The sequence below is a fragment of the Mastigoproctus giganteus genome, chromosome 1 (assembly GCF_048544385.1).
Source record: "Mastigoproctus giganteus isolate SK-2022 chromosome 1, ASM4854438v1, whole genome shotgun sequence".
Lineage (NCBI taxonomy): Eukaryota > Metazoa > Arthropoda > Arachnida > Uropygi > Thelyphonidae > Mastigoproctus > Mastigoproctus giganteus.
In genome coordinates this window covers 142,926,132-142,947,561 of record NC_143575.1, presented here as the reverse complement: position 1 = coordinate 142,947,561, position 21,430 = coordinate 142,926,132, and the positions used below count along the sequence as shown (strand labels likewise).

Sequence of the window (21,430 nt, the reverse complement as noted above, 5' to 3'; positions counted from 1 at the left end):
AGCATACGGGTCATTTGTGAAAAACATGAAGTGTTCTGGTATTTTTTTTTTTTTTTATATATAAACCCCAAACACGAAAGGTATCAAAACCTATAGTACTTAGTACCGTGCATGGGTTGAAGGAGAAGTATGGGGGGAGGGGGATGCCGGAAACTTTGCTCTAGAGACTAAACATGGGTTTCAGCACCAAGCCTCCAATGAGCAAAGTGGTGATATTTCACCGGTTGATGAAAGTCATCTATTCTGGTAGGTAAATGAACAATCTGTGTGAGATCACTAGGATAGGCTTTTCTATGTAAATATATTCATTTATTACAAAATTCAGTTAATATGTATTACAAAGTTTGTTTTCACCCCATAAGAAATAAATATTGTTATTTTGTACATTTAATACAAATCTTGGTACAGCTGTATGATTATTACTGCCTCTGGCCACCCGGTTTCCTGCTTCCCGAAGGATGGTGCTGACTTGTTAGAAATTATTTTTGTGTAAACAAAACCAGTTTATGGTAGCTACAACATGTGCACTCTGAAAAACATCGTTAAAGATGAGATGTTAAATTAACGAAAGAATAAAAACAGTTTTTCTAAGTTGTTAACATATTCTCCCTTGCTTTCCACGGGATTAAGGTCAGTTGCAATTGTTATGCTAGTTCAAAGAGTCTTTTGCTACAGCATACAGTAATATTTTTTTGTGCCATTTTATATGAGCTGATGTCTTTTTATTGGAACTTGTCTTTAAATTAAACTTAATTTAAAGTTTGTACATATTAAATCTCATGTGATAGTGTGATGGTTACAAAACATAAAATTGACAGAATTAAGCCTGGAAATTAAACAGAAAATTATACAAGAGGCTTATAGGATTGAACTTAACAAAATGGACATTGCAAAGGAATACAACATCCCTTTACCTACTTTATCTACAACACTGAAAAACCAAAAAAAAACTTGAAGTGCTAGACACTGGAGCAGGGATAAAAAACTGGAAATGAATTCCTAGTTCAAAACACGAGGAGCTTGAAACAAAACTTTGAGTGGTACCAACAAATACGTGCATCTAATTTGCCAATATCAGGTTCGATTTTGCAAGAAAAGCAACTTCAAATGCAGCAGTGGCTGGCTCCAAAGATTTAAAGATAGGAATAACTTAGTTTCGTAAAATGTTTGCAGCCAGTCTGGATTAGTCGACAAAAAAAAAAAAAAAAAAAGGCTACAGACTGGTTGTTTTCTGTACAGTCCACTCTTTAAAAATATGAGGCAAAGGATATTTTTAATCTCGACAAGACAGGTTTATGTTATAATCTGCTGTTCGCGGAGTCTTGTCATAATGGAAAATTAAGTAAACAAAGAATCACTGTTCTGTTATGCTGCAATTCAAATGGCAATACAAGACTATGCCCACCTGATTGGTAAGTTTTTCCAAGCCAAGATATTTAAAGAAGTTAACCAACCTCCCTGTGATTATGAGGGTATTAGAAGTGCTTGGCTTACGGTCAGAATTTTTCAGTCTTGGTTAGCAAAAGTGGACTGAAGAATGGCTTCAGAAAAAAGGAACATTTTGACGATTCTAGATCATTTAACTTTAGTGCTGAGACACTTAACAAATATACGACTGTTGATTTTAATCTTCCATTACCATTTATGCAGCCACTGGATCAAGGCATTATTTATAACCACTAGAGAGCAAGCATATAGAGCCTGCCTGATAAGGCTTGATCCTCAACATAGGAGAGAGGGAACAATTTGCAGCTAAGTTGGAATGTCTTGGATGCTATCTGTAATCTTGTTATTGCATCAAGATTACGGAAAGAGTGGCTTTGGAGGTAATATCATTGAAAAACATGGCCCAGCAGACAAATGTGGTAGCAACATTGAGTGGCGCATTATAGCCATAGAAGCTGATGTGCCAGTAAAATATCCAATCCAACCAACCAGCAACATTGAGGAATGGAGGAATTTGAAGGACAATATGGATTTTGTTGGCAAATTTGATGAGTTTGTGAAGGTATATGATGTAGTTTTTATCACAGCTACACAACACCAGAAAAGCTGCTAAGCACCAAGCAAAGTGATGATGTTTTTGTTACCAGCAGCAGCAAAAGTGAAGAAGTGCACACACTGCCATCTAAAAAAGATGCCCAAAATGTATTGAGCATGTGTTGGTCTGCAGTACCGTTGATAAAGAAACAACTATTGCATTTGATAATGCCTGTGCTGCAGTTAAAAATGCATATACAACAAAAACTGTGCAAAGAACATTGGATTCTTTCTTTAAATTAGATTAATTCATCAGAAAGTTAATGGATTGTATGTCTCCTTTTATATTAAGATTAATTCTTTTTACTGTAATACTAAAATATTGTATACATCAAAATATATACTGTACAATATTTTCATTTCTGTTAATTGCTTTTCTCTTAGTTTATCTTACAATAAAATAAAATCTTTAGAGTGTACTATTCCTATTACAGGCAACTCACGTATAACACAGTACTTCTACAACACAGTTTTGCTCTAACACGATTGAAAAATTGTGGCAATCCCTGAACAACATGGTATTTATATAACACGCTTTCGCTTTAACACTGTTAGAGAATTGCGGAAAACCTTGCATAACACGGTATTTTTGAGCATTTGTGTGGGGAAAACCCTGCTATTATGTTGGATGTAATTTTTCAAACATTTCCATTTTTTTTGTGAATCCCTGTTGTTGACGTTCTAGTCTGTTATGCGAAAAAAAAAAAAAAAAAAAAATTATTGGGAAATCCCCGTATTTTGTTTTGTTGGGAGATCCCCATGTTAGTTTCTGTGCTATTAAACGTGTGTTTGTTGAACTTGTGGAAAAATCTAAATTTCAAAGTTTTATTACTATTGGATAACGTGCAAAGCTATCCAAATGTTGAAGTAATGTTCCTACAGTCTAATACAACTTTAATTCAACCATTAGATCAAGGAATTAATCTACCTTTAAAACGCATTACATCAGAAAATCGTTACAATGGATTTAGGAAAAAACTGATTCTGAATCTATGAAGTGATGCAGGTGTGGAAACTTTTTCGATTGTGGACTGTATCTGCTTTACACTCAAAGAGGTAAAACTGTCAACATTAAATGCGTGTTGGAAAAATGTATGGCCAGAGTCAGTTCATTCAGGAAATATGGTCGAACCAGTAGAAAACGGAATTGGTGTGGTAGTAGAACTTGGTAAGTTGGTAGGAGGGGAAGGTTTTGATGATATGACTACTGAAGTTGGTAGAATTGCTGTCACCCCTGCACTGTGTGGAAAAGACCTGAGTTCAAATTCTGTTGATGATGGAAGGAATTTTTAGGAGTCTTTTTCACAACGTGGCTGAGTTACAGTCTCAGGCAAGGGTAGCGTGGTTTTTTTTCTCCCGGACACTCAGGTTTTTCATCCAACAAAACAGAAAATTAACCTCGGAACAAAAGCAGTTTATATACACAGAGCAACATGGCCTTAGTTGCTGGTGCTGCTAAAAAAAAAATATGTTACTGAAGACGTTCAAGAATTACTGGTAGAAAGAGGCTGGCAAAGTGGATTTCGTAGAAATGGCATCAGACGTAAACCAAATCAATTCAGAGGATGATAGAGCAGGTGAAAATTCTGAACTTCCAAATTGTACACTAAAAAAGCATATGGTAAGGCACAAAGTTAGCCGAGCAATTAGAACCTTATTTTTTTAATGCAGATTCTTCGACTGAAAGGAGCCAAAAGTTGAAAAGGAAACTTAAAAAATGCTTTAGTTTTTTATTATTTTTATAATTTTAATTTGTTAATTTAAATTAATTAATTTTTTATTTATTTATTATTCTTAGATATATATAGTATGTGCAAATAAAAAGGTAAAATTTTGACACTTTTGGGGGACCTCATTACTGCAAACCTTGTTATTACAAAACGTGAAATTTTAGGTCCCTTGAACTTTGTATTAACGAGATTCGACTGTATATATCTTTGAGTCTTACTTTACCAATTTCAGGAACTTTTATTCCTGCAACTCAGAGGCCAGATGGAACATGGAGAAAGGCAAGAAGAGTAAAAGAAGGCTATATCCCACAAGATGAGATGCCTTTGTAAGTAAAATTTCTAAAATAACCATCTTAATAAATACTAATATATTAAAATCTTACACTGATATGGTGCATATTTGTTATCTATCAGGCTAAAATATAGAATGACTCATGTATAATAAACAGGTATTAATTTACCATGCCCATTTCTGCATTTTACTAGTGTGGAAGAAACCAATCTTCCTAGGAAAATCTCTGTTCAGTTTGGTAAGGCCATCAACACATTTACTTACAGATCCAAACAAAATTGTATTTTGAAATGAGGATAAGAGAATGTGCAGTTAGAATTGAAACATTCAGCAAGCAAGAGGCTGGCAATAGGCTATGTATGGTCTGAGAATGCATTCTGGAAAGGTTCTTGGAATGTTACCTTAATGTACAGTGATTTATTTAATAGCTAAAGAAACTGTCTTAGTATTCACAGGGTATAAGAGTGGTCATCATAGAAATCTAGATTCCATGGAAAACCACCATGTAACGTCCTTCTCCAACTATACTGCAAGTTAGATCAGTGTGTTTGTGTCTGAAGTTCTTCTGCCCAAGAATGATGGGAGGAGCTGTCTGCCTTGGGGAAAATTTTTATCATTTTGTCCACCCTTGTAGCAAGAAGGAATCTACTTTGTAGAGATGAAATACATTTGAACAAAGGTGATGCCAAGGGCCTTTGCCATTGACATAACCTTGAAAATTCAGGGAAACAGGTAGTTGGCAGGAGAGATGCTAGGAGCATTTTTCTTGTGATTTAGGGCAAGGTAACACTTGCACACATCTCACGAGTTCTATTGAGGTGGAAAAAGCCAAAGATCCTTCCAGTATTGGAAAGATGTGTGAAAGGTAGCAGTGTTTTGATTGAATGGGAAACTAATGGTAGAGCAATAATCTTTAATTCAAAGGATATGGCAGGATAGTAAACAACACAAGAATACTTAGTCTAAATTGTGTCTGCAGTAATATATGAGTGTATTTAATAAAATGGTTGAGTTTGAACTCATGGTTAGGATGACTGAATTCAAACTTGGTATCAGAAATAAGGGACTATGCCATATATAATGTATTTTGGAAATATTGCCAAGGGATGCAGGGTCACACCTCTTAACAGAAGCATTCCAATTTCAGAACTTATCTGAATGAATGAATGAATCTAAACATATTATACATGCCACTATAGAATTTATGCGGTGAGATAGTTGTAAGAAAAGGAAAAATGAGAGTTGGGATATGTTGTACAAGAAGATTATGAATCCTTCCTCATGCAGTTGGAGTGGACAAGCAAAAGCAAAAAGCTTTGTTTGTGGGTGACCTTTGACAAGGCTATTTAAAGAAGAGGTTAGAAGTGATGAGAAAAGCCATATGAGCATTTTCAGAGTTACCAGATAGAAAAGTACAGGCAATCAAGAATGAATGCTGCTGATTCGTAACCAAATTCTGTTCATGACCCAAAATAAAATTCAAAAGAAAACAAATTGAAGTTCTGAATCACAAATTTCTGGTGAAATCAATCCTGAACGGTCAAGCAAAGCTGATAATTCTAGGCATGTTATCCTCACTCCTGCAGAAAGTCTGTTCGTGTTCCTCTCTTCTGGCTTGAATAAAGCAGTTTTGTTTCTTTTAAATTTTATTTGAAACAGCACATTTGAAAATATGAACATATCTCTTCAATCCGGCATATCTCACATCGATGTATTGAAGTAATTACTTCTAGACATTTTGAAGGATGTTATGTGTAAATTTATTATACCAGTAGTTTTTAAATCTTCCACTTCCATTTTGGATGTTGATTACCATAGCATACTAAATCAGAAGAATGATTCTTGTCATATGCATTTCTACTGCCAAGGTCATAGAGAGTCTAAAATAAGAGAAGATTATGTTCTTTTGTTCAGTGAGGAAGTACTTTATTGCTGCATGTAATGTGTGAAAGTTGCACTGAAAAATGATATTCTTCTAAAGGCTGAGGTGGCACAAATTTCATCAGTTGGCAGTGCATTGTTTTCAAATTTGAAATTTTTTGTAGACACATTTTAAAGTACTTCTTAGTGTTGATAAAGAAATAGATGTCTAAATTGTATTGCAACATCAGTTCTGTGTCATTTTCAGTGTAAGAACCGAAGAGAGTTATAAAAGAAGACGGAATTTATGTACAGTGGTTCTCAGTCAAAATGGAAAAGTGCATAAGGAAGCATGAAATATAATAAATTATTGCATGTTGTTCTTGGGATAATTTGTTATATTGATAATTCATCATAGCAGTGCTAAATATCAGAGGACATTTAATCACATGAAAAAAACCTTAATTCTAGGTCTATTTTGGAAATGCAGTTGAATCCAATTTTCAATAGCAGTTCCATTGTTATAAACAAAACTTTGATTTAACATTTCTTTCTCATTAGCACTGGCAAATGATGCAAGAAGGCAAGCCTGTACAGAATCAGCCCAAAAAAAAATAAAATAAATAAAATAACACCTATTAATTCCCTCCAATAGTTTTAGTTCTTCCTTGAATTTATTAAAACTAGCAACTTCCACAACAACAGATCGAAGTGTGTTCCAGCAAACAACCACCCACTGGATAAAGGTAAAACTTCCATGCGTCTATTCTGCAACTGTCCTTCCTCAGTTTGAATTTGTGCCTCCTTGTGTGTAGTCTGAGAAAGAATCCCATCAGCACTGAGCTTTCTCAGTACATTCAAAGCCTTAAACACCTCAGTCAGATCACCTGGTAGGTGCCTAGTGTCCAAATGATGCAATACGCAGAACTGTGGCCTTTCTTGGTAAGAGTACCCCTTTGTTCCGCTCACCAGTCTCATTGCCCTTCTCTCTACTCATTCAAACAGATCTACATACTTCCTAAAATGAGGTCTCCAGACCTAAATACAGTACTCAAGGTGGACCATTACCCTGTATTACCCTGACCAAACTTCATGACTGCACAATTATCTCCCCCCCCCCCAAGTCTTTCATTTTCAACTACCCTTAGTGTAGTACTACATAGTTGGTACATTATTCTGGGGTTACTGCTACTCATAAGCAGTACTCTGCATTTGTCAATGCTAAACTTCGGTTGCCGTTTCTCAGCCCATCTGCCTAACCCTTCTAGATCCCATTGAAGTAGCATACCGTCATCAATCACCCTGCCAACCTGTGTATCATCTACAAACCTTAACACAAGGCCTGATATGCCTTCATCAATATCATTGATAAATATAGGAAACAATGTGCCCAACACTTAACCCTGGTGGGGAGGAATCCCCCACCAGGATTCAGTGTTCTACTTCACTAATAACATTAGTCCACAAAGCAATGTCCACTGATTACCACTCTCTGTCTTCTCCCACCTAGCCATCCCTTTATCCATACAGGAACTTGCTCTTAATGCCACACTGCTCCAATTTTTACAGCAGTCTTTTATGTACAAAAGTATTAAAAGCTTTCCTGAAATCCAAGTATATTATATAAAAATTATTTTTTGCATCCAGTTCCTTTGTGATCACATTGTAGTAACCAATCAAATTGGTCAAATAAGATTTCCAATTAACAAACTCATGCTATTTCTGAAGTATAATTATGGCCTTATCTAGATGATCCTGTATTATTTCTTTTACCAGTGACACCATTCCTTTCCCTGGAACTGAAGTTAAACTATCAGGTTTGTAATAACTCGTGTTACCCTGTGATCCCTCTTTGTGGATTGAGAATACATTCACACATCTCCAGTCTGCAGGAATCTCTCCTGAATCCAAGGATGCTTTCATAATTATGGCTAAGGGTTTGCTTATTTCCTTCGCTGACTCCCGCAATATAATTGGCTAGATCCCATCCAACCTAGGTGCCTTTCTTTTGTTTAATTTCAACAATTTTTCTTCCACTTTTCTCAGTTAACACAAAATCATTTAGTTCCCTGTTATAGTTTGACAAACTATCCCCTTTCCTAAAGAATTCCTAATGTAAGGATGTAGATGCAAAATACTCATTCAGTTTTTCAGCAACCTGAGTACAACCATCAATATCGAGTTGACCAATTTGATTCATCCCCTTCCTTGTGTTTACATAAGTAAAGAACTATTTTTTTTTTTTTTTTTTTTTTTTTTTGCCATCCTTTGCCATAGATTTCTCGCACCTCTCTGTCATGAATTCATCAGTTGAGATGCAAAGTATGCAACAATATCTTTTCAAATTTGATATTTCCTAGGTGAAATCCTAGATAAGTTAATGTTTGAAAGTAAACTATACTAACAGTTTACCAGTTTATTTATGTAAACTGGTAAACAGTCATATGGCTGTATTTTAATATAAAAGTGCATTTTTAAAATTAAATTTAATTTATAGTGCGCTGTGGTCTTTACAAAAATCTGCTTTTTCTGATAAATCTCCTGTTTTTTGCAACAAATTTCTGCTTATAGCTGTGTGATCTACAGGCATTTAGCCTGGCATATAGCAAAGGGTGGGTGAAGACGGAAATTACAGAATATCAATGTCTTTAAGTAGTAGTAACAGAAGTCCCCAAATCCATTTACAGAAGGGTTTAAAAGTACTGAACTCTGAGTACACGACCCCACTGATGTGCTAACATATTTATTTATGTTTGTGACTTATAACTTCTCCATTTTATGACTGCAGTAGATGAACTCATGAGAGAGAAAGGGAAGAAATGGAAAGGATAAGGTTGCTGTCATTGTGGATGCAAGTATTAGTTTTTTTGCTTGGGCAACTGAAAATTCTCTACTTGAACTAGATGATGATACCGTATGGTTTTATAAGGATGATCATCAAATGTGTCTTTAACCTGAACACTGCCTCCCCTAAACACTCACCCTTTATGAGGATGGACTTGTCCTGACTGTATACTTTTAAGATTTATATACATCCAATTACCAAAAATAAAAGTTTATATACACATGTGCTTATAGGAATTCATCTGGTTTTACCTTAGTACCAAAAGTACCAAACAGAGTAGGATAGGTATCAATTGCTGCTGGAACGAGTAACATTTGTAGTTTGTTACCACAAACTACAAATGTTACCACAAAAAAAAAAATTGAGTCTTCAAATGTTACCACAAAAAAAAAAATTGGGTAGTTTGTTACCACAAAAAAAAAAAAGTCCAAAATTGAGTCTTCCTGGTGTCAAGTGAAGTCAGTCTATCCCTGCAGTAGTTGTTTATTTTCTCCAAAAAAAAAAAGAAAAAAAAGAAATGCAGTAATGGAAATAGGATTAGCATTAGTATTGGCAAATGGTGCAAAAAAGCAAGCTTATACAGCATCAGCCAAAAAAAAAAAAAAAACACTTTTCATCTCACCAATCCATTTCCTCCAACAGTGTCTAGTTCTTCCTTGAATTTATTTAAGCTATCAGCTTCCACAACAGATGGAAGATTGTTCCAGCAATCAACCATGTGCTGGCTAAAGGCAAACTCCTACACATCTGTTTTGCAACTGTCATTCCTCAGTTTGAATTTATGCTCCCTAATGTGTAGTCTGAGCAGGAAAGATTCATCTAACTCCCCTTTTAAAGGAATTTGAAGAAATTTTTAAGAAAATTGAGCTTGCTCATCCAAAATCTTATACACCTCAATCAGATCACATCACATAGACTTAGTCTCCAGATTCTGCAATTTGCAGATCTACAGCCTTTCTTGGTAAGAGCACTGCTTTGTTCCCCTAATCAATCTCTTTGCCCTGCTCTCTACTCATTCCAGCAGGTCTACTTCCTAAAATGAGGCCTCACCCTGTATTGCCCTGACCAAACTCCATGAGCTGTCCTGGCAGCGTGTCTACATCAGCATGCTCAGAGAACTTCATATCTGACTGCTGCACAATTACCCCCCCTCCCACAAGGTCTTTTTCATTTTGCATTACTCTGGAGTTACTGCTTCCCATAAACTTCAGTTGCTATTTCTCAGCCCATCTGCCTAACTCTTCTAGATCCCATTGCAGTAGCATACCATCATTAACTAACATGCCAACCTTTGTATCATCTACAAACTTGGACATTTAGCATTTAGTAGAGGCATTTAATGCAAGAAAGCAAGCTTATGCAGCATCAGCCAAAAAAAAAAAAAAAAAAAAAACCCACTTCCACTTCACCCCTCTGTTCGTTCCAAATACCTGTCCAGCTGAGCCTTAAACTTACTTAGGCTATCAACCTCCACCACAAGGGATGGAAGTCTGTTCCACCAACCAACCACCCGCTGGCTAAAGGCAAATTTCCTCACGTCTATCCTACATCTGTCTTATCTCAATTTGAATTTATGCCCTCTCAGGTGATTTTTCTGAGCTAGAGGAAGAATCCCATTGAGCATGCTTAAACCATTCAAGGCTTTATACACCTCTATCAGATCACCTCGCTGGTGCCTAGTCTCCAGACACTGTAATTTGCAAAACTTAAGCCTTTCTTCGTAAGAGCACCCCTTTGTTCCATTCACTAATCTTGTTCCCTTCTCTGTACTCGTTCCAGCAGCTCTACATCCTTCTTGAAATGAGGCCTCCAGACCTGTATACAGTACTCTAGGTGTGGCCTGACCATTGCCTTATGCAATGGAATAATCACCTCCTTATCCCTGCTGGAAAAATTCCTGTATATCATTGACAATACTCCATGAGCTACTCTTGCAGCCCGTCTGCACTGCTCAGAGAACTTCATATCTGCCTGCACAACCACCCCCAAGTCCCTTTCATTCTCTACCACTGTCAGTGTAGTACCACAGAGTTGATACGTTGCTCTGGGGTTGCTGTTTCCCATGTGTAGTACTTTACATTTGTCAATGTTAAACTTCATTTGCCACCTCTCAGCCCATCTGCTCAACCTTTCCAGATCCTGTTGCAGCAGCATAGTGTCAGTAGTGTCCTTGACAACCCTACCAACCTTTGTATCATCTGCAAACTTGGACATTAAGCTTTATATACCATCATCAATATCATTTATAAATACAGAAAACAATAATGGACCCAACACTGAGCCCTGAGGGACTCCACTAATAACATTAGTCCAAGATGAGCAGTGTCCATTGATTACCACTCTCTGTCTTCTCCCCCTCAACCACCCCTTTATCCATAGCAGCAATTTGCCTCCAATGTCACACTGCTCCAATTTGTGTAGCAGTCTTCCATGTGCAACAGTATCAAAAGCCTTTCTAAGATCCAAGTATATAATATCAAAGTTATTCCCTGCATCCAGTTCTTTTGTGACTGCATCATAATATCCAATCAAGTTGGTCAGGCAAGACTTCCCCTTAACAAAACCATGCTGTGTCTGAGTTATAACTGAAGTCTTGTCTAAATGATCCTGCAGTGCTTCTTTAACCAGTGCCTCCATTAATTTTCCTGGAACAGAAGTTAAGCTCACAGGTCTATAATTACTTGTGTCAGCCTTTGATCCTCCTTTGTGAATTGGGGTCACATTTGCACATTTCCAGTCTATGGGTACCTCCCCTGAGTCCAAGGAAGCTCTCATAATTATGGCTAAGTGTTTGCTTACTTCCTTTGCTGCCTCCTTTAATATAACTGGATAGAGCCCATCCACCCCGGGTGCCTTTCTTGTGTTTATCTTCAACAGTTTCTCCTCCACTTTACTCCCAGTTATTTCAAGATTCTGTAGCTTACTGCTAGAGTTGAATACACCTCTGGCATTCCCCTTGCTGAATAACTCCTCATGTGTGAATGTCGATGCAAAATATTCATTTAGTTTATTAGCTACCTGAGCAGGATCATCAACAGTTGATCCATCAATATCAAGTGGACCAATCTGATTCATCCCCTGCCTTCTAGAGTTAACATAAGTAAAGAACTCTTTGCATCCCTTGCCAAGGATTTCTCGTAATCTGCCTTTGCCTGCCTAACCTCGTTTGTAACTTGGTTGCATATCAACTTGTATCTATCATAGGCTTCTGTGTCATATGTTAATTTGTAAGTATCCCATGCATTTTTCTTCTCTGCCATATGCCTCATTAGTTCATCTGACATCCATTTTGGCCTAAACCTTGAACAATATTTCTTAGTTGGTATGTAAAGCCTAGTAGCTTCCAAGATAAGTTCTTTGAATGCTTCCCATTTTGAATTTGCTGTTGGTAACATCATCAGTTGGTCCCACTGTATAGAATTTAAATACTGTCTCAGTCCATCGTAGTCGCCTTTACGGAAGCAATAACCCTTCCCTTTACCCCTAATGGTAGTTACCTCTTTGAGTAAATCCCACTTCAGCACACTGTGATCACTGCCACCTAGTGGTTCATTTATCTGCAGATTCTTAATGCATGAAGAATCACTGCTGATAATCAAATCAAGAGTATTACTCCCTCTAGTTGCCTCCCGAACATGCTGATGTAGAAAACAATCATCCAATAAATCCACAAAAGCCCTGCTAGTGTGTGAGTAACCAGCCCCCAAATTTCAGTCAATATCTGGGAAATTAAAATCTCCCATTATAAGACTCTCTGATTTACTGGCCCACTCTATTTCCCTGTACAGTTCCTTATTATACTCATCAGAGTCATTAGGCCTATAGCACACTCCTACTCTCAATTTTGATCTCCCAATGCTTATGTCACACCAAACTGACTCAACACTGCACTGTCCGGCGATGTCGACTGGCTTCACTTCCTTGGTTTTTATGTGTTTCTTAACTAATAGCATAACCCCTCCCCCCTTCCTATCCTGTCTATCCTTTCTGTAGACGTACTCCCCAAATTGCAGTTCTGCATCCCTTATATCTGTGTGACACCACGTCTCTGATATCCCAACAATATCTGCCTTTGATGTTTTGAGCAATACCTCAAATTCATCAAATTTATTTACTAAACTCCTAGCATTGGTGTACACGCAAGTATACCTGCACCTGTTTCTATTCTTAGCTACCCTAACACAACCCATGTGTTTACTTGTACCGCAATGGCTCCCGGCAGTCTCTGAAATACCATGCATCTTGTTTTCCAGGCTTCTGCTCATTCTAATAGAAGCAGTGCAAGAATCTCTTTCACCTCTGCCAGTGGCTACTGTCAATCTATTGGTCTTTGTCTCCCCCCAAGCTAGCAGTTTTCCGACCCACCTAACACTGCCTCGATAGCATCAGCAAATATTCTTGCACCCTTTCTATTTAAGTGTATCCCATCCCTGTAGAAGCAATCTCTCCTGTTAACAAGTACAGTCCAGGCTGAAAAAAAATTCTACCCCTTGAGCCTTGCACAATCTTTCCAGGGCCGAATTCAATATCACTTCATCAATATCACTGATAAATATAGAAAACAATGGGCTGAACACTGGGAAACTTCACTACCAACATTAGTTCACGAAGAGTAGTGCTCATTGATAAACACTCTGTCTTCTTCCATTTAACCATCCCTTTATCCATAGCAGTAACTTGCCTTTAATGCCACATTGCTCCAGTTTATACAGCACTCTTTTATGTGCAACAATATCAAAAGCCTTCTGAAATCTGAAACCTAGTAAAAGTAAAAAAAAACGTAAAGTGCATCCATTATCAACCCACTGCAGGATGGAAGCCTCCTCAACAATTCATGTTGAGGGAAATGGACCATAATCTGCCACGCTGGTCCAGTGCGGGTTGGCAGATCGACCGTATTCAGCAGTTGGGCTTGATCCCTGGTCTACTCAAAGAGCATGTGCTACTCCTCTCCCGCTCCTGCCCACTCGGCTACGAAGGCCATCCTCCGTAGCCGAGTGGGCAGGAAATCCTAGTATATATCAAAATTATTTTTTTCATCTAGTTCCTTGGTCATTGCATCATAGTAACCTATCAGATTGGTTAGACCTGACCACTCCTTTACAGGTCTATGCTGTGAATACAGTATAATTGCATTCTTGTCCAGCTGGTCCTGCAATGCTTCTTTCTTTAACCAGTGACTCCATTATTTTCCCTGGTCCAACAGGTCTGTAATTACTCGTGTTACTCTTTGATCTCCCCTTTGGGGATACATCTGCACATCACCAGTCCACAAGGATTTTCCCTGGATCCAAGGATGCTCTCATAATTATGGCTAAGGGTTTGCTGCCTCCCTAAATATATTTGGAAAAAAATCCTATCACCCGAAGTGCCTTTCTTGTGTTTAACTTTAACAATTTTTGTTCCACTTTCCTCTCAGTTATTACAAAACCATTTCGCTTCCTGGTAGAATTTGATAAACTTCTGTCATCCACTTTTTTCCTAAATATTTCCTCATGTATGAATTTACTTCATACCTAAAAAATGTTCCCGATGTCTGAATGTGCTTCAACAGTCAAACCATCGATATCAAGTGGACCAATTTGATTCATCCCCTTCCTTCTAGTGTTTGCATAAGTAAAGAAGTCTTTGCTGTTTTTCTTTGCATCCTTTGCCAAAGATTTCTTGTAATCTGCCTATGCTTGCCTAACCTCCTTTGTTACCTGATTACAGAATAGTTTATATCTATCATAGGCTTCTGTATCACCTGATAATATATATGCTTCCCATGCAAATTTCTTCTCTGCCATGAGATGGCAGAGAGACCAGAACACCATGAAAAAATTGATCCAGTTTGAACAATTGGTGATAATGCTGAAGGATCATAGGAATAAATGATTAAATTTTAAAATTGTAATGTTTTATTTCAGATATAACAATTTTCGTTGATATTGTTGAAAATTAATATCAGATGTGATCCCTTCCAAATGTTGTTTAATACAGGCTCCGACTCTGGTATGCATTTAATCAAAGAGGCGTTGGATGTCATCTTGTGCTATGTAATTCGAGGCTTGTTCCACTTTAGCTCTGAACTGAGAGAATGAAAGTACAGTTATTGAATTTGAGGTAAGCCCCCCCTCCCCATAATCATGTCCCAAATGGAAACAGGTCTTTGCAGGTCATAAGAGGACATTGATATCTTGAAAAGCCAACCTGGTAACTTGGCAATATGTGTCCAGGCTTTATTCTGTTGCAACATTTTTAACATAATAATGGGCTGTCGTACTGCCATCCACAAACGTGAGAGTTGTTTTCGTGTCCTATCCAATGGCTCTCCAAATAATTATACTGCAGTGTCGTTTTGCATTATATAGTCTGTTCTTTCTTTCTCTCTTGACATCTTCTGATCCTCATTCGTTCAGCACTCACACCAAGACTGTTCAACAATAAAATAACATTCTGCCTCTCATAGGCTGATTGTCTATCCTCTCCTGAAGAAATCAGTCAATTAAACATGCACAGCAATTTGTTTTCTTCTCAGTGTTATTCTGAGAAGATTAAAATAAATTTTAATTGAAAGTTTAAAAAAATGTTCTGTGAAGTTCCAGGTGCTCCTACCTAGAAAGGCTTCAGTCCTACAAATTGCAGCATCTTGAGACTTGGGTACCTGTGGGAAGATCTCACTTAGGTGTTTTAAAGCCTTGGTATTCTGTTATTTTAAAGCTTTGGTATTCTGTTAATGGTGTTGTTTGTTATTTGGTTTTTTTAGGAGCATTAGCAACTAAGGCCATATTGCTCCGGGATATGCGGTGGTCATTCCCTGACCTTTCCGCATTCTCCGTATTTGGTGGTGATGGGCTCGAACCCCGGTCTAATCAAGAAGCGTGTGCTACGCACTGCTGCTGCTCCTTCCCACCTGGCTACGGAGGCGCCTGTTAATGGTGTTCTTCCACTTGCTGAAACTACACACAAAGGGGCATAAATTGCAGGATAGATATGCAGAAGTTTGCTTTGGCCAGCAGTGGTTAATTGTAGGAACAGGCTTCCATCTGTTGTTGTGGAAGTGAATGGGTTGACTAAATTCAAGGGAGAACTAGACAATTTCTTGGAGGTTATACGGATAGGTGAAGTGGTGGTGGTTTTTTTGGCTGATGCTATATAAGCTTGCTTTCTTGCATCATTTGTCATTACTACAATAGTAATAATGTAATGTAGTAGTATTACTACAATACTACTACATTACATTATTACTATTTATTATCACCGTTATTTACCTTTACTTACTTTACTTACTGATAATAGCATAGGGGGTATGAAGAATTAAGTGTTTAAGTAGTGATAAGAATGTTTACAGTTCTTTGGTGGTAAGAGAAGTATTTTATCAGCTGTGTGTGTGTGTATGTGTGCAGTGGTAAAGTTACTGTAGATTAGAGGATTGATCCTATAGAGAAGGATATATAAAATTAACGTATATTAGAGGTTTTAATTAAAAATTGAACTTCGTGTATTTTAGGCTTATGAAACCTGTACCATTAACTCTCTTCAAAGAACTGTTTGATCCGTCTTTCTTGGACACCCCCCTCTGTTTCTTTTTCCAGTAGGTTTGTAATTCATTGCTGATTTTGGTAGTTTCTCCCTACTCATTCTCTCTCTCTGCATTTTAACTGATAATTTTATATTTATTCTATTATGTTGGAGGCATTTAGTCTTTCTCTTATATCTGTTTCTTTGATGATCTAGTCTTGTTAATCCCAATAGTGGTCTGAGAAATTTAATTTTGAAATCCTGTTTCTTAAATATTTAAATTCAGTTGCTTGTTAAATAATGTTTCCATCTGTTATTATCTTTACTCTGATATTATCTTTACTCATCACAAAATTGAACTTAAAACACATTATTTCATTAAAAGTGTAAATAATTTTATTTTTCTAATTTTGTTCATTACTCTAGAGAAATAAACAATTTTAAGGAAAAATGGAAGTGATTTTAGAGCATTTGGTTTTTTTTTTTTTTTTTTTTGTGTTTGTAAAAATGAAGCGTCCCTATTTTCTATACTCATAAGCACCTATTATCTGTCCATTCACATGTAACATCTCAGCGACCAGTGGATGAATTTTCATGAAATTTTATATTCGGTTCTGTTAGAGAGATTTATTGAACTATCCCAAATTTCACTAAAATCAGACAATCAGAAATTTAGCAATTACTATTTCTTTTTTCCATACAATTTGTGCAGAAAAAAGAAATTCAGAAATTAAATGTATTTTTAATGCAGTATTGTTATCTTGTGAAGACACAAGAGAGAAAAGTGACAAAAAGTGATATAGAGAGAAAAGTGACATTAAAAAAAAAAAAAAAAAAAATTTACAAGACAAAGTAAATGAACAAGTACAGTGGGGGGGGGGGTCTTGATATATGAATTAGTTGCATTCTTTGAAAACCCTCTCATAAATGGAAATTGCATATAACAAAGAATTAAATAAGGATGTGTTCTACACTCAGTTTTATTGCATTTAAAACAAAATCAATATAATATGTTTTTATAAAATAGCAGATAACGTGAGCTTTTGAATAATTATCTAAGAACGCTATTTACCAATAAAAGGCACATTGGCTTGGGTGGATGAGATGAGATGAGAGGAGGTGGTGGTAGAGATTTACATTGTGGATGATGTTGGAGTGTAACATCACGAAGGCTGTCCTTATCAGATAGAACCGGCAGTGGTGAGGGTGTGATAGAGGCTAGAGATCCCAGCAGAGCAGATGGAATAGTAGTGAAGTAGGGCTGTAGGAATTGCATCACAGTGGTCTGTTTTGATTTTTGGCACGAATCTCCTTATAGGCTGCAAGAATATTGTTAATCTGAACTTAAAACTGTCTATAATGTCTTTGATTTCTAGGACAGCCATATAATCTTATTCTTCCCATCCTTGAGTAGTCATGTCAGTCATTTTGTCAAAATGTATCAGTTCTATAACATCTGCTTCATAAAGACCAGAGAAGCCCTCTTCATTCACCTTTCACCCTATTTCAACAACCTGATACGCTGTTATTTGAAAACATAAGGAATCCTTTAAAGTCACAGTCCTTCCACAAGAATTTCTAAGCACATGGTATATGACCTCACTTTGGAATGCTCTTTACAGCATTCCTCACAGTGTAAGATTATTCCCCTCCCAAATGGTTGATTTACTGCCCAGATTTGCAAAGTTGTCTCTTCCATCCAGAAGCTGGAAGAAAATCTTCCTGGGATAATACACCTTGAATGTAACAGTAATCCCTTGTTCAAGTGGCTAGATCAGTGGGGTTGCATAGGAGTTAAGCATCAATACTGTGTTGATAATATCAAGGTGCTTTAGATTTTAGAAGCATGAATGCAAGTCTTGCACTTCACTAACATTCCAAGGCTAGCTTACACTTGACCTCCTTGAAAAAATTATTAGTAAACTACTCCTTAAACACCTGACACATACCCATGCCTTCTTATTAGCTACTGTAGAATGAATGCATTGTCAGTTGAATATACGTTAGTCGTTAATAATTTCTTGAGAACAATTTTGCCTACAAGAAAGCAAACTGGCAAAACATTGCTAAATGCTCATTTCATAAATGAAAGAAAGCCTAATGTTAAAGGCATGTATGATAATTGTATATAAAGAAATATTGCTAAACTATAAAAAATCGTAATATTTATACTTAATGCTATTGTAAAGGGGCAGATTTAATCCATTATTATTGTGATTATTACACTAAAAAAAATTGCATACTTGTAGGCTAAAAGAAAGCACACTTGGCTTAGTAACATGAGTGGCTTAAACTGATTACATCGGTGCTGAGACTGGAACAAATAGAGAAAAAACTTTAAATGTGTAAAAAGGATCTGTTTTTTTACTGAGCTGTTAAATGTATAGTTGAGCGTGAAACAAAGTTCAAACTTGGTTGTGTGTAAAGAAAATAGATGAAATATAGTCAGGTATTATATTGTTTTATGCTGTCTTTAAATGAAAATTTAACATAGTTATTTTCCTGCTGAAGAAGCCAGGAAAAGTGCATTCCATATTGTTCATTTGGAAATGCTGCTAATGGTACGTGTAATATAATTTGGCAGATTATAATTTGTAAATAAAACATTACACACACACGCATCAATACATGCAATCTTCATATATAAGAAATAGAAACATGAAGACAGAGGTACAGTAAGCGATGGTTATAATAATCACTGGTATTAGAATCAGCTGCTTTATAGAATCAAATTTCAAAGAACTGATTCAAATCAGTAAATTGCGCTACACTTTCATCATTTATTAGAATTGCATCTTCGGTTATAAGAATCAATTTTTAACACCTCTGTGATATTTTTCTAAAGCACATTTTTGGAGGTCACAACCATAAAACAAAAACAATTTGCAGTTTCCGGTTTATTGGGCTTTTCTGTTAGTGCAATCTATTATAAACAGGTAATAAACTCAATCTTATTGCATTTGCGATAATACTGATAGCTGAATCCTATGGATTATTATGGTGAAATGTTGTTTCCCCTTCACTGAAATCTTAAATCATAAAAACATACAATACCGTAAATAAATTTTCAGAATCTGCTCTAAACTTCATAAATGTTTTACTCCATATCTCATTTGTGCGTGTTGTGTTAGTTCCGATTTGTGTGTGCCACGTGCTTTGCTATTGATAGACGCTTAATTTTTCACTGTTTTTAATTTTACTACCCAAAAAAATGTGAGTGAATTTGAGTGTAAAAGTTAAGTTACTAATTATAGAAACATATGAAAAATTAAACTTAAACAATGTCTCAAAGGAAAGCACCAGTAAAATTAGGAGCGCCCGTCATCTTTATCAAAATTATTAAAATCTCATCACACATTAAGCACAAATGTGATTAGTGAAATCAGTAAAAGGAAGCATGAAGGGAAATACCAAACAGATGAAGCTCTGTTCATTTGGTTTAAAAAGACCAGCTCGTTGAATGCACCAATCAATCGTAGCATTCTTCAAAAAGCTAATGATTTTGCAGAAAAACTACATGAAGAGTTTAAGGCACTGGATGGATGACAGGGCATGATATTGTTTACAAAAAAAAATTCACAGAGAAAAAGCAGGATTCCGATAGTTCTGCAACTGACAAATGGATGAAAACCTCTTAGTAAACTGTGATAAGCACTTATAATCCTGAAGACATTTTTAATACAGATGAAACAGGGTTGTACTACAATACTACCCCAGACCATTGCATGATTTATAAAAATTCCTGTCTGCAGGAAAGAAGATCAAAGACAGAATTCTTTTAACATGCAACACGATGAGAACAGTTAAGATGAAAATGTTAGTTATAGGGATAAGTAAATCGTATAGTTGTTTTAAAAGTGTCGAACAGCTGCCTGTTGAATTAGCATTAGTAGAGGTATATGATGCAAGAAAGCAAGCTTATTTAGCATCAGCCAAAAAAAAAAAAAAAAAAAACTTTCCTGTTTCACCCATCCAATTCACTCCAAAAGTTTGCCTAGTGCAGCATTGAATTTATTTAAGCTGTCAACTTCCACGACAGATGGAAGTTTGTTCCAGCAATCAACTATCCGCTGCCTAAAGGCAAATTTCCACACATCTATTCTACAACTGTCTTTCCTCAATTAGAATTTATGCCCCCCTTAGGTGTGAAATCTGAGCAAGAGGAAGAATCCCATCAGCATTGAGCCTGCTCAAACCATTCAAGGCCTTAAACACCTCAACAGAACACCTTGCAGTTGTCTATTCTCCAGATGCTGCAATTTGCAGAACTTAAGCCTTTCCTGGTAACAGAAAACCTTTATTCCACTCACTAATCTTGTTGCACTTCTCTGTATTTATTCCAGCAGCTCTACATCTTTCCTAAAATGAGACCTCCAGACCTGTATGCTGTACTCGAGGTGAGGGGCTGACCATTGCCTTATGCAAGGGGACAATCACCTCCTTAACCCTGCTAGTAAAATTTCTATATATCATTGACAAGACTCCATGAGCTACTCTTGTAGCCTGTCTGCACTGCTCAGAAAACTTCATATCTGATTGCACATTTACTCCCAGGTCTTTTTCATTCTCCACTACCCGAGTGTAGTACCGTACAGTTGGTATGTTAATCTGAGGTTACTGCTACCCATCTGCTCAACTTTTCCAGATCCTGTTGCAGTAGCATATTGTCCTTACCGTCATTAACAACCCTACCAACCTTCGTATCACCTAAAAACTTGGACATTAAGCCTGATATACTTTCATTAATAAATACAGAAAATAACGATGGGTCCAATATGGACCCCTGAGGGACACCACTCAGGGGTCTGTCTTCTCCTGCTCAACCATCCCTTTATTCATAGCAGCAACTTAAACTTAATGTCATACTGCTCGAACTTGTACAGTAGTCTTCTATGTGCAACAGCATCAGAAGCTTTCCTAAAATCCAAGTATATGATATCAAAACTTTTTTTTTTTCTATCCAGTTCCTTTGTGACCTCAGCATAGTATCCAATCAAATCGATCAGACAAGACTTCCCCTTAACAAAACCATGCTGTATCTCAACTATGACTGCAGCCTTGTCTAGATGATCCTGCAGTGCTTCTTTAACCAGTGACTCCATTATTTTACCCGGAACAGAAGTTAAACTAACAAGTCTGTAATAACTCGTATCACCTTTC

General features: G+C 36.7%; 1 protein-coding gene across 2 annotated transcripts in view; it reads left to right on the top strand.

The window, feature by feature from the left end:
• Pym (partner of Y14 and mago) overlaps positions 1-21,430 on the top strand; it is a 168,348-nt gene that overhangs the window by 128,827 nt on the left and 18,091 nt on the right. For both annotated transcript variants that reach the window (XM_090382435.1, XM_090382443.1), the window contains exon 2: positions 4,003-4,096. In XM_090382435.1, coding sequence (XP_090238561.1) covers positions 4,003-4,096 — 94 coding nt within the window. The remainder of the gene's footprint in view (positions 1-4,002; positions 4,097-21,430) is intronic.